The sequence below is a fragment of the Homarus americanus genome, unplaced genomic scaffold (genome assembly GCF_018991925.1).
Source record: "Homarus americanus isolate GMGI-L3 unplaced genomic scaffold, GMGI_Hamer_2.0 scaffold13464, whole genome shotgun sequence".
Taxonomy (NCBI): Eukaryota; Metazoa; Arthropoda; class Malacostraca; order Decapoda; family Nephropidae; genus Homarus; species Homarus americanus.
Window position 1 is genome coordinate 738,132 of NW_024744529.1, and position 15,054 is coordinate 753,185.

Sequence of the window (15,054 nt, forward strand, 5' to 3'; positions counted from 1 at the left end):
GTACATATGTTTCAACAGCAGCATGAAAATACAAATTATTTCTGGCAGCATTAATGATAGTTCTATTTTCTGTTTAAAACTTTATTCTACTTTTTATGACATAGCAATAAATATACATAGAGTGAACTGGTCACAGTCTCCCTAAACTGAAATAGACCTAACCAGCTGAGTCGCCAGATACTCTATTGACAAACTTCTCACTGCTTCCACATTGACGATCACTTCTTCCTATTTCTTATCTTATAGTTTTATATTACAGCATATTTTCGTTATTTCTAAGTCGCATTAAAGTATTGAAATGATTTTTTCCACAACTTTTATAATTTCATTACATGTAACAATGGCACCATGCATAACCCAATCCCTCCCTCACTCCCAAAAGCAGGGAAAGGAACGGTAAAGACCATAGAGACCCTCGCGGCCAGTAGTGAAGTTGTCAGACACAGTACACAACCTCCCTTGCTCCCCATTCAACCCATAGTGCAATCCGTGGAGGGGTCAGTGCCGCGTTGTTTAAACCCTAGTAGTTTAACCCTTAGGCCTCGGGTGACGTTCCAGAACGTCCACCTATTTTCCTTTTTTTTAATTTTTTTTTGGAAATGTTGATTTTCTTTCTCGATTTAATCCCTCGTGGGGGGTACTGCCAGCAGCACCCAAACCCGGGGTTTAAGGGTTAAGGGATATGTGTACATAATATTGTTATATATGTGCAATAGCTATTTATACTATATATACTGTATTTATATAACTGATAGACAATAAAGACTTGTGAATTTATAAATTAGTAAAACTTTTAGTGTTTTAATTATGCATGTTAGTGTAGCTGCTGTATAATACAGTAGTGTAAAAATTCCAACAATGGATAGTCTTGGTGATTCCTGGACTTTAGCACCTATTTTTCATTTGCAATTCCACAATTTTCTGGTTATGCAATCCATTTAGGAATGTAACCTCACATAAAAATTAAGGTTTATAGTAGGTATGTTAAACCTTACGCCCTGGGCTAGGGTGTCGCTGGTCGTATCCCCAACGCGGGGTAAAACGAGTAAAGTCAACTTTTCCAAATATTATTTTTAACCTTTATAAATGATAAAACAATAAATAAGAAGTAAGAAAACCAATATATAGTCCCTCTAGAAACTTCTGTGGCACCTCAGTGACGAGGGAAATAAGGGAAAGCTTTGTTTTGACGGCGAGCGCTCTTGGTCACTTTTCGCACTTAGCGGTCATTTTTCTGCTTTCATGTAGAATTTATTTTATTTGCATTACTTTTCATAAAAAGTGTTCGGTGACACACGCAGTTTGTCGCAAGGCTGTCTGGCTCTCTGTGTTTTGGAGAGCAAGTAATTATCAGAATAATAATTCCACAAATAAACACATTTGTAACATAATCAGCATTATTTTCCAGTAATACTACACTACGATACAACTACACTACTTTTAGTAATATTACTTTGATACAACATGATAAAATGGACAAACAATGAAAAATAAAGAAACAAAAGAATGATGATGATGGGAATTAGAATGGGGGTGGAAAAGGGAGAAGAGAAGGCATTGGGGTGGAAGAGAAGTCACCTCATAGCGCCATTTCACCCATAAAATTTTAGTTATCTTGGTGTAGTTCAAGATTATTTTCTTTAAATCAACACTGCACTGCATTATATATTGTCAATATGTAAAATAAATTTCAAAATGACCAATAATTTGCTTGCAAACACAGAAAAAAAAGCATTGAGTTGAAGAGAGTCTCAAGCAAGGTCTTACTTCCACTGAAAAGACAGAGAGAGTGGCGCCTGTTTGGTGTGTTGCCAGGCTGGATGGCTCTCATGAAACTAGTGACCTTACATTCAATTATGTTCAATAATTGTTAAAATGACTAAAAAATTTAATATAAAACTTTTAAAATTATTGAATAGTATAAACTTTTTGATATTTACTAAAATAGTAAGGAATTTAAGCCCTAAAACCGATTACTGTATTGGCGGACTAATACTACAACTGGTGGACCGCCAAATGCAAGCGAAAACATGTTGAGGTCGGCTCGTAAAAAACTCGTTAATCGAGGGATTGCTCGTTAACCGAAGTTAAGAATCTTATGGAAGGTAACTCGTTAACCGAGGGATCACTGTAACTGATATTATGGGTGTAAACATTGACAACAATAATTGCATCCCATCTCCTCATGTGTGATCTTATTATTATTGATTATATTGCATAAGGTACACTCATAAACATTATTTAAAGAATATAGTTTGCATTTTTTATTAATTATATTGTTTTGGGGGAAAAGAGGGTAAAAAGCCACACAAAAGTTATGAAAAGGTCACACTTGGGAATGCATCTCAATATTATTGCTTTATTTTAATGGTAATTAATGATTCACGATACGATGTTTCACCTTGCACTGCAATATTGGAGGACACATTACCGTAGTTATTCGAGGCTTTACTGGACTTAAAAATTAAATTATCTTGAACACACTAACATGTTTCTCTAATTCTTATATCAATTTTCTAGTTCTACTCTGAAAAAAGGAAATTATTAAAATTGTGATTTTTACAAATACTAAAAGTATTGATTTTATTAACATCTCCATGTTGGTCTGTATAGTTACTGCAATAGGTAATGTATAATTGTTAATATGTTTAATTTTCTTTTCATTGCAATTTTATATTGCACATTTAGAATTTTGGCAAAAATATTGGCTGGTATCGGCCCATTTTTCACCTATATCGATACCTCCAGAAATAACCGATACTTTGACACACCTCTATGTCATACCCTTCCCATTACACCTGCTGTACACATTTGGAATACAGTGATGTTTTATAGTGAAATAGTTTTACAAGTGTCTGTAATATGTTTTTGTTGTTCACAGAAAATATTTGATAATTTCAAGTTCATCCAAATACAGTGATAGCAAAACATGCCTCACAAGGTTCATTATCATGGGAATTATCTGGGAAACGAGGAAACTGCTTCCTACCTCAAAGGATTATCAAGCAGTTACAATGAAAGTGATAATGAAAGTGATGGTTGCAAGGAAACAAATTGGAAAATAACAAGAATGGCAAGCAGCTTGTTGCCATATACAGTGTACTGTTGATGGTTTATTGGCCTATACAGTATGTTTATATAATATAAAAGGTACAGTACTTATAAATTTATTTACAAATTCATATACCCCTGTACATGTATATATAACTGAAAATAAGCATACTTAATAAAAATATGATTATATACATAAACAAAATGTAGAGAGAGAATGGCTAGGAGCATGACTTGGAAAAATGCCTGCCCACCAACTTCAAAAATCAATTACAGGAGCTCTCCTACTTACGAACATTCAAGTTACAAACTTTCAGAGATAAGAACAACCCTGTCTGTATGTCCAATTGCCTGTTTGAAAACCGCGCCAGGCCGTAAGTTCAACCGCCGCGCGATAGATGGCGTTGGCTGTTCGGCGTCACCCTGTATCCCTAGCGCCATTGTTGTTGTTGTGTTTCTCTGCTGCCTCACGGTGTTATTTGTGGTTTTGATAAATATTATTGACCCCAACATGTCTCAGAAGCGTAAGAGTGATGCCAGTGGTGATGGTGGTAGTAAGAAGCGTCACACTATTACTTTGAAAACTGAGGTGGACATTATAAACCATTGTGAAAGAAGTGAGAAAATGATAAGCATAGCAAATGCTCTTGGGATGAATCGTTCGACTGTTGGAACAATTTTGAAAGACAAAGAGCGCATTATGTAACATGTGAAAGGTTTTGTGCCAATGCATTCCACGATCATCAGTAAGAAAAGAGGCTCGGTGATCGCAGAGATGGAAAAACTTTTGAGTGTGTGGCTGGAAGACCAGCATCAGCATGCATGCTTATAAGCCTTAACTTAATTCAGTGGAATGACATAAGTCTCTTTGAAGACTTAAAGGCTAAACAGGAATAAAGTAAGTACAGTAACCTTATAAATACCTTTATTTATTATTACTATACTGTACATGCTATAATTACTATACATGCTATTTATACATTAAAATACCGTTTAAGGCTGGTAAGAAATACTGTCGAGTATTATTGGGGTATAGCTGAGCTGTCTGTACAACCTTATTTTACAATGCTGTATACAGTATTCAGTATTGACAAGAGTAAAGTTGGACTTACGAACAGACCTCAGGAACCTAACCAGTTCGTAAGTAGGGGAGCCCCTGTATTAAAACAAGTAAGACCTTTAAAATAAAAATAACCTACCACTATGGCTAACGTGTGATGGTATGGTGTAGAAATATATATTTGTGTTTATAAATATAGTGTATGTCTGTAAAGTACCAATTCCTTGTAGGCTTGACACGAAGAATCCTTTCTGGAATGTCTTGAAAATGTGAAAATGTTGCCGCATATCCCGTAGACTTGCGTGTGTCGCTCACAGGAGACACAGCTGATGCGAAGATCCCGGTGACTGGGTCAATGTCCACGAAAATCCTGAGTACAGCATAATGATGACACAAAACTCAAAAACCTTCGTGGTCGGAGAGATGTGTCATCACTAAGGGGGGTGCTGGTAACTGGGGGTTACTCAAGCCTTATGAAAGAATGTTGACTTGCGTCCTGTCACATCCCGGACGGTGAACAGGGGTGTTGCCACAATATGTAAAACTTATCAATAACTCAGTAATGGCTATTGATAAAAGAAAGTATCACTCAACAGAAAACTTCTCACGACGGTATATATCCACGTCCACTTTGAAAAAAAAAATATAAACTTCTGGGAAAAAAATGTCACAAAACAATATCTGTGATTGTTATTTTATATATATGTTCGTATATGGGTCCGTAGATAAGCTGTATGTAACTTCTTCGTTTATTATAGAAATATTTCTTATACCTACTGTATGCACTTTCAAAAAGGGTTTTACCGTAAATTACTCAATGTAACTATTGAGAGTTAAATAAAGACGGAGGCTACGTTAAAGAGCTCTGCTAAGTACATCTTGTTGATGAGATAGTTGGGTCCCTACTCACCTCACTCATCGAGGGAAGAATGGAAATATGTCCGACTTCCTCCCTCGAGGGAAGACGGAACCATCCACGATGGCTCTCAATAATGTCTTCCTCTAGTCACAGATATCAAACTACTGCCCGCAATAGGTGGCCAGAGAGCTGACTACTTAATGCTTAACTCGGCACCAAGTGACGTAACTTCCTGTGGGCACGCCTTATCACATGCTCTGAACATGCTACCTCATAGCTACGGTAGTGGAAAGTTACAGGGGGTGGTAGAGTATATAAGTCTAATATAATTAACTCATTTATAAAAATACTTCTGCCTATAAGACAGGGGCTAATACAACTTATAAGTGATCATTAAATCCTGAGTAGTTCTCCCAAGATGAAGAAACACATTGCATATAATGTAATATAGGTATGTGAAATGTATGAAATGGTTCAAATACAATAAAAGACTTGAAAAGGCAGAAAGGGAAACTTCTCGATTTTCATGCATAAAATTTTCTCCATATTTTATGGTTGTTTAGTGAAATATTGAAAGTTCCTTAAGAAATATAAATATATTTCATATTTTAAAATACATAAGGTAAAATTTGAAGTTTCACTCATGCAGCTAGAACCTTCTAGATACATGACACAATTGTAGCAAGAGTTGTTTACATATGTATGTAATTAGTTTTTTAGAAATCACCCTGAATTGTTCATGAGTACAAAAATGACCTCCTAGTGCATCAACGCGCACACTGTTTATCAAGAAACATTGAAGGTGTGTCATTTTAGTGTTGAAATTAGACATTATTAAACAACGGAGTGATTAAGGAACAACAGTTGAGGATCAACCATGATAGAGAGAATACGATATGCGAGCTCGTCATTAAATCGTTCATTACCACATCTTATATACAGGGTAATTATTTTTTCACTCTTACCATTATTAATTGCTTATAACATTGTTGAGTGGTAATAATAATGGGTGTAGATGGATGTGCTGGCTTGCTGATGCAGAGTGATAGTGGGAGGCCAGTTGATAATTGGCTGAGATGGCGATTATGCATACATCTTTCCTTTGTACAGTACTGTACATACTTTTTTCTTTTGCATGGTTCCTAGATTAAGATGAAATTGAAACCATTTGTGGACATCATGAGTTTTCTGATTCCAAGTTACTGTACCAACGATGATTGAGCATGGTTTAGGATGCGTGAATTCTACATGTTTTTCATTTATTTTTTTATTATTTCATACATGTAATATATTTGTTAAATATTAATATCACATTACTGTTCTTCACTATGCTATGTTTCAAATTTGTATAAAAAAAATTCCCTAACATTATGGGGCATTAGGCTATGTGTAGCTTAGGCTAATGTACCAACAATATATAATTATCATCATCATAAGGTTGTTGGATAAGAGAGGGCTGCCCTGTACAAGTAGTATCTCCATAAGTCCATCATAACGTTGAGAAAAAATAGTAAAGAGATTCTATTCTTTAAATAATATTTACATTATAAGAAGAGCAAGTTACAAAATGGATGGACATCTTTTCCTGAGATTAAGTCAAAGCTAATTAGATTATCTTGCTAATTGAAAAAAAAATAATCTCATTGTAAAGAAGTGTGTTTTGCTTTGAAAAAATATAACGTCTTCACTCTGTTTTTTGGAGCTGTGATCCTACTTCAGTAATGAGCTCCTGTCTGTTTCATATTTTTCCTTTACTAACCTCTTTCTCTTGCCATTCCACCTTCCAGTATATATCACGCACACACAACCCTCTTTCCCCTTCCCTAGATTTGGTCCAAATTGTGCATTTGAAAATTTAAAGTGTATTGTACTTGAGTTTTATTGAGAGGTGTGTTTCTACTTGGTCCATATATTATCTGTGCTTCTTGTGCCTCTCCCCATCCTCATTAACTGTTCAGTAAGCCATAGTAAGGGGAATACTGTATGTCATCTTCAGATAACTAATGTTTTATACAGGGTATTCAGTACTTAAATATCTTAAGTTTCATAATTTGTTTTTATTTGTATAATAGTAGTTAGTATACATTGATAAGTGTGAGAAAATGTTTTTGTGAATCAGAAGTAAATTTTCATTCATTTGTGTCTCATTGTTTCCCCCTAATCTGATTTTTACAGATGGATGAGGACCCAGTGCATGGATTCTCTCAGACGTTTGTTCTCAAGCCCATGAGTGATTCCTTCTTCATCCAACACGACTCTTTCCGTCTTGTCATTCATAATCACTAGACCATTGCTTGTTTGTAAGTCACACGACCATCAGTGTCAGCGTATGAATCATCCTCCCCAACTACAGCCACTCAATCAAATTAAGTTATAGCAATGTCTGCATCTGTGACACACAAGTACGAGTCAGAATTATAGTGTGTAGGATCCTACTTTGTGATGAGATAATTTAGCATGTACAAAACACACTCTAAGACTCTTAAGGGTGTGCAATGTAAACTTAAGAATGTACATTGAGGAAGATTCAATGTATTCATAAGGAAAGAGGTAGGGAATTATGCATTTTAAGTGTGAAATTGACTTTCAAGTAACTGTTGTCTCAGCTAACTTGAGAAATATCGTTGATATGTGGCAATATTTTCATTGAATGAAGGAAAATAACGAAAGCCGTATTTGATCTATGAATTGTTGTCAAAGGTTAGCTGCTGGTGTTGCAAGAAGTAACTACAAGGAAATCACATCGTGGATATTATAACTATGAACTTATACGCTTAAATAATGTCCCACAGAGGGGAACTTATTGCTTTTGTTATATGGTGCAGATGTAAGTTGGGAACAGCTGACCAAGATACATATTGGTGGCATATTCTTAGTTGTTTCAGTGATAATGTTAGTTTGGCTTGATATGCTGCTTCTAAGTTCTCATAAAATTTGTAACACTAGGGATAATGCCACTCTAGGCTAAGGATTGCCATTGTTGATTTTTTTTTTTTTTTTTTTTTTTTTTTTTTTTTTTAAATGCCACACTTGAAAAGGTTGTACTGTACCCAGATTCTTGTTGGAGAGAAAAGTATGAACCTCTGAATGGTTATGGTTACAGGTTCAAGGTGGCTAATCTCATCAGTACTAATGTCTCAACACAACCTATTTGCCTTGTTGATAGTAATAGATAAGTCCATCAGGCTAATGAATAGCTGGGATGTTATTACTCTAAAGTGATTATAAACATTGTTTTGAGCTTGTCCTTTTCCGTGATAGATGTTACATACATAAATTTTTGGCCTTGGATGTATGTTACAGTTAATTGGTACCACTGCTGCCCCACAGATTGCTCATTTGCCAGTTTTATCAAACTTTTAAGGTTTAATGCTTCAGCAGTGCTACACATGTTAATAATTAATATGAATTGGGTTGATCACCTTTATTTTATTTATTATAATTTTTTTTTATTAAGGAATAGCCTCTTGGTTATAACTTGTGATTCGGTTTACTAATTGGCTAAAACCATAAAATGTTTGTAAATGTAAGGGTAGTGTTTTAGCTCCTATGTACATGTGAGACAAAACTGCTATTATGATGCATCCAGGTCATCCTGAGGGTGGGTAGGTGGTCACATGAACATGAATTGATGGCTGTAGATTTGGATGTTGTTGTTAACTTCATTTGTGTTGGTTCATTAACAACAGCTCTTGAGAATACATTTCCATTGATTTGATAGATTTTTGTGTGTGTGCATCAAAATGAAGCAGGTTCATATAATTTGTTGCTGTACCAGTAAGGTGCACTCTTATTTATCCTTTTGTGTAACATAGTGCAGATTTTATTTATTGCTTCAATAATATATTTTTGTCTCTGAGTTTGTGATAAGAAATGTAACCTCTTCCTAGTCCAAAGGCTTGGGGTTGGTAACCACACCTGTAATCAGTTAACAAGACGAGAACAAATATGAAGACTGTTTGGTCTCTTGAATCATTGTGACGCATCTCAGCTTTTTTAATTGGAGTCAATGGGAAAAATGGTTTTGCATTATATATATATATATATATATATATATATATATATATATATATATATATATATATATATATATATATATATATATATATATATATATATATATATATATATATATATATATATATATATTATGTATGTGTGTGTGTGTGTTTTATTTTATTTTATTTTATTTTATTTTATTTTATATATATTTGGGGCGGGGGGCAAAAATGTAATGCAAGCACATATATGAATGAAAATAACAGTTTTAAGCACATACTGGCCCATTTTTTTAAACATTCAGTGCAGCAAGTCCGAAGGGGAATCCTCAAATATTGTAGTGTAACAGCTTTGATGAATCCATTTCTTGGGTCACTTTAAACTGACCTGATGTTCGGGATTCCTCTGCGAACTTACTGCCCTAGATGTTTAAAAAAAAATGGCCGAGTGTGATTCACTCATGATGTAACATGAATTTAATTAACCAGAAATGATGTTGAGTGGTGAATGAGGTGAGGTGGTGCAATTTGAGTTACTGGAAGTTATCTCCTTAAAACATCGTGTTTAATGTCCAACTTAATTCCTTTATGGAATATTTTAGGGCCATTGCTTTCACTTGAACTTGATGGTTTTTCCACTCATTAATCTTGAATAAGGTACACAGTAACACTGACGCAAAACTGAACGCAAGCTAGAGAACGAATTCAAACTGAGCAGTGCCATTGTTGTTGAGCTGGCTGCTGGCTACTACCAAAATCCACGCATAATAAATTGTATAATTTCGGTGACCTTTTTTGTTCTATATCGCAATTTTTATGTTTGAAGATTAAGAAGAAATTACCCAAAATTCCATACAGGCGAGTTTTTGTCCTTATTGTGAATTTTTGGGGCCACTTTCAAAATTCTGTTACCTCTAATTTCTGTAATCTGGGTTTCCATATTGCAAGGGATGCCTGTATTTCCTCAGGATTGGAGCCTTATCTGAGTTGGGAACAGATATGTACAAGTAATTCTCGATAAACATGGGATTAGGTTCCTGAAAACCCTATCGCTAAGTGAAATATCATAGATCAAGATCATTATAACATGGGGTTCAATGGGATATGTTTCCAGCCAGGCTCCAAACACATGTGTAACCGACCAAATAATTCCTACACTCATAAAATCAACAGAAAACAATTAAACAACACTCGCCACATCATGAAGAACAAGCCTGGTCATCACATGTCCCCTTCGAGGCTAAGGGGACTTGTAGGTGGAGTGGAGATGTTACTCTGACACCTCCCCCGCCAGGTATTATTAACCTGTATGTCTTGCTTAACAGACAAAAATACAGAGTGAAAATATTATTACCTGCAGTGTACTCTGTTTCACTTTACAGAGCAAAAGCATTTAATTGTAAGAAAAAAAGTGATGACAACATAATGGTAGTGGCTGACACAGATCACCTGTTCACAAAAACAGAGGCAAAGCACTTTACAGTCACCCAAAAAAATAATAAAGAAAATATCACTTCACAGTCACTGTAACTGTTTACTCTACATGCTAGTGCTGTCTTCTCACTATAAGAAAAAAAAACACTGATGATAAGTACTATGTACACTCGGTAAAAAACTACCGCTACAATTCATGCGCGAAACAAACTAACTGACATTACAAACGAAGTGTTTCAAAATTGCCCATGAGGCATTCCTCGCATTGGTAGCCCTGCGCGTGTATGGGTTCGGCCACAAGTGATCGGTACTCTGAAACGAGTCGGATTAATGGTGCTGCCACACAAACACAATTTGAAACTTGATCGGAACTCTATGCCTCATTTCTCCGTGTCGAATACACATTGTGAGCGGTGTTGTAGCAGCCTAATGTTGTGATAACGTAATTAGTACTACCAACGTTTCCTGATATCTTACGTAAAAAATGTGTATTTTTTATGAACTTTGGAGCTATTCAGATGTTTTGGAACAGCATGGTATATTTTCCAATGCGAATAAAGAATGACATAATGTGGCATTAGCCCAAAGTGAAGTAGCAATACAATTACAGATTCGAAATTCGGTTGCAAAATAATCTTGCACCTTTACTATATCCACTAATTCTGCCAAACATATAATGCATTCCTATATGGCAACTCATCCACTTCCATGGTTACTGTAGTCTGCAGTGTGTGAAACATTTAATATAACATAGTTTAACTTATCTAGATATACTGACAATCCCCAGTCATATTGTAACAAAGTAATTCAATATTGTCAATGAAATAGCTAATTTCGGCCTACCAAATTAAGTACGAAATGTCTCGCATTCAGGCCTACCAACCTTCACGAGACAACGGAAATGTTCAGTTGGAAAATCATCGGACCCCACTTGTACAGTATAGTTTATATATATATATATATATATATATATATATATATATATATATATATATATATATATATATATATATATATATATATATATATATATATATATATATATATATATATATATATATATATATATATATATATATATCAGTGGCGTGTCGTGAGAAAAATGCTAGGGTAAGCAAATGACGCTTTCTTACTTGTAAAGTCACGAGATCTAAAAGAATTCTTTAGTAGATCACATACAGACTGTATATATATATACACACACACACACACTGAGTATACATATCGCCAACGATACTGACCGATGATCATGGAACTACTCAATGACAGACAAATGCGATCAATAAAGAACCAAGCGTAGGTTAGCCATGTGGGGGCACGCGGGTGGATATTGCCGTGGCTGATAAGTGCAGCCGATGGTGGTGCATAGGGTTTAATATTGTTTTCTTATAAAACGTCACTGACTTGACAGAAAAAATACTTTGCATTACTAGAATCCTTGTAAGACAACGATTAATTTGAGTAAAGTATATACAATCCACAGTTGGCACAAGAGATACCCGGTAAAGAAAAAATCAAACCGATGGATATCATTAAAGTGACTTTTTTGATCGTATAGAGCAGTGGTTTTTAACCTTTTTCATCTCGCGGCACAGTGAGCCAGGCACTAAAATGGTCGAGGCACATCATCAGTATTTAAGGATAGATTTGATCGGCGGATCTACATTACGGAATTAAGGAGAGAACTGCCATTTGGGCTTTTAATGAACAACACATTTGTTTATTTATTGCATCATTGACCAGTTATGTCAAAACGTATCCAAATGCTATTTAAACTCCCGCGGCACACCTACGGATGCTTCGCTGCACACTGATGTGACACGGCACATTGGTTGAAAATTGCTGGTATTTAGTGAGATGGTCTTAATTCATAACCATCGTAAAAGAAAATATCGCTGAATGGGACATCGTTTATCGAGGTTTACCTGTACCTCTCACTTTTATCAATCTTATTTACCTTATTCCCCCTTTTCATCCTTACAATGCTTATAGTGGAGACAAGTTCACTTAGTAAAAATTTATAGTTTGATACATTGTTTGTTAAAAGGAATTTTTCAATGTGATTCAATATGTTTTGATCCAAGGCACCTGAACATGAAGGTGCCCCATATAAGGTCACCAGTTGGACCATTATTGGTCATTCAATGTCATATGTCACAGACAACAACGGACTGTGCTACAGAGGCCGTACAATACAGTATTGGTGTCAAATGAAAGCTCTTTTCAAGTTAAAGTACTTTTATTTCAGGGATTAAAGTTGTGGGGTCAACCATGTGCCCTGTACAGTACATGTGATTATAGTTCAGAAATCAAAATAAACTAAAAATGAGCAGAGTTACTACATTACATCATGTATTCACACATTTTTTAAAACCATCAGTAGCTTGGTACAGTATTAATGAAAAAAAAATATTCCAGGTCTGTGTGGGTAATTGAGATGGAATTCTCAACCAGGACTCCACTAGAGTCACCAATCGTTTCTCTCTCCTGGACCCTGTCAAACAAAACTGAAATTGAAATTCCAAATCCCTGCATATATTTTATTATTATTATTTTTTTTTAATCCCTGGTTGATCTTAAATGACTTGAATGTCACAGGGTAGACCCCACCACTTTATACCTCAAAATAAAAGTGATTTATCATGAAAACGGCTTTCATTTGATACCAATACTGTGCGGCCTCTGTAGTACCTTCCGTTGTTTTGTTTATGACATCGTCTTGAATGATCTCTAAAAGTCCAATTGGTGATCTTATTTGGGGTAAAATTTTGGGGGTGCCTTCGGATTTGGGTTCCTTGGGTCAAAATCTAAGGATTACTTTGAAAACTCACGTCACAAACAGTGTAACAAACTATGGTGTTTCTGACCCCACTATTAGTGCTTTATTCTAAAATTTTATCAGCAATCCCTGAGGGTAGCTATTTTTTTTTAATGAACTATTATATATACAAATTCTTCTTCCAGGAATTCTCACTGCATACCTATCCTACATGCCCTTAAGGAAGATGTTACAGGAAGACTGATGCCACACCAACATCTAAAGTACTGTACTCCCCAGCAACTCATAAGCTTATAAAAGCTATATTACAACATTTTCTACTCTAATAAAATTCCATACAAATACTTTCACTGTCATTTTGTTAGACTATAGGGGGACAGACAAGGAAGTCTTACTTTTGCTTTTTATGAGTAATGTTTTAAAGATGCCGCACAGCCTCTTATTTCTCTTCAATATCCCCACTAAATTCATATACTGCACTGTACAAGAAATGTTAGTTGTATAGGTATATAAGATTAATGGGGAAACACTAGGATGGTTATGAATAGATCCTAGATGTTCAAGCAGAATATCCACTTGTCATGGATCACACACACACACACACACACACACACATACATTTGAGACACATCAGCACATTATGCAACATTATTAAAAACAAAGATGGGTAAAATTTAAATTCTGTATATATGTTTGTGTTTACAGTACAGTAGATATAAAAAAATTGTATTTGTGATATTGCAAATGCATTCACACATGTACAGGGGTGCCCATGATTGGTCATAAACACTGTAATTTTGGTTTAATTAAAGTAGTCATTCACAAATTCTAGATCAGTATAAAGCTCTGATGAAGCTACTGTGCTAACTTATATGTACTGTATGAAGGTGTGGTTCTCTATAGATACCAGAATTAACTCCTCAAGAAGGACAAATGGAAAATTTGGAGTGCACTTAAGTTCTAAGCAGTGGAATATACTCTTTGCATGTATATAGTTAATTTGATTTGATTTCGTAAACAGTACTCAGTTGTATCTACAGTATAATTTGAGCAGTTCATGAGAGTTTGGGCACAGCATCTGTTGGGCATTTGAGGTACCAACTTCATTCCTTTAATTTTTCTTTTTATCAGGGGCATTCTGGGTAATATTCACTTCTTCCCCTAATGTGAAATCACCCTTACATGATCATTTGTTTGTTTTATTAAAAAATATTCTTACATAAGCTGCCTTTCATTTAACCTAATTATTAGCTCAGTATTTTAGTACAGTACAGTTGCAAACTATTGCAAAAACTTAATGAAGGTGAGACTGCAGACAAGTGTTGAATAATATCATTGATTTAGTAATCTTAAATAAATTACTCATAAATATATATTACATTTCTTCATGTAAATTTGGATAAAAAAAATTATGTAATAATGTTTATGCAAGCTGGACGCCAGATGGACAAAGGGGTGCAGCCAAATAAAAAAAGTTGCCAACTGGGCTTTTCACCGAACCAATATTACACTACTGTACTTATCCTATGTACACTCACGTGCCATAGTTTCAATGCACCCTCTGCCCCTACTCTTGGCCCGAGGGATGTAGTCAGGGCTGCAAAACCGAATGGTCCCTCTGGTATAGTGATGGTAAATAAAGTGTTGAGAAGTCACTAAAAAAAAACCTGTATTGTGCATATATGCTCTCAAATATTACATCATGAGCTGCTATTTGTACAATCCAGCGAAGCTTCGAGCTACCACATTGCACCACTGAACGATGGGGGGACAGCGTTCGGTATGAAGCCAAGGCTACGACTTCCATCGAGTCGAGTAGAGGGTGCATCGAAACTATGGCGCGTGAGTGTACAATACCTTGGGTGAAATACAG

The 15,054-nt window shown here is 35.3% G+C and overlaps 1 protein-coding gene across 7 annotated transcripts in view; it reads left to right on the top strand.

Annotated features, from left to right (window-relative positions):
- LOC121877978 (probable nuclear transport factor 2) overlaps positions 1 to 14,404 on the top strand; it is a 59,965-nt gene extending 45,561 nt beyond the window's left edge. For 3 of the 7 annotated variants that reach the window (XR_006091070.1, XR_006091071.1, XM_042383942.1), the window contains one exon: positions 12,821 to 14,404. Coding sequence is in view for 3 of the 7 variants with exons in the window: in XM_042383942.1 (XP_042239876.1) it covers positions 12,821 to 12,838 (18 nt within the window). In the remaining 4 variants the exon portion in view is untranslated. Of the gene's footprint in view, positions 1 to 7,145; positions 9,019 to 12,820 lie in introns of those variants that run through there. The other 4 variants (XM_042383940.1, XM_042383941.1, XR_006091068.1 and 1 more) reach the window with 3 other exon arrangements.
- The last annotated feature ends 650 nt before the right edge of the window (positions 14,405 to 15,054 follow it).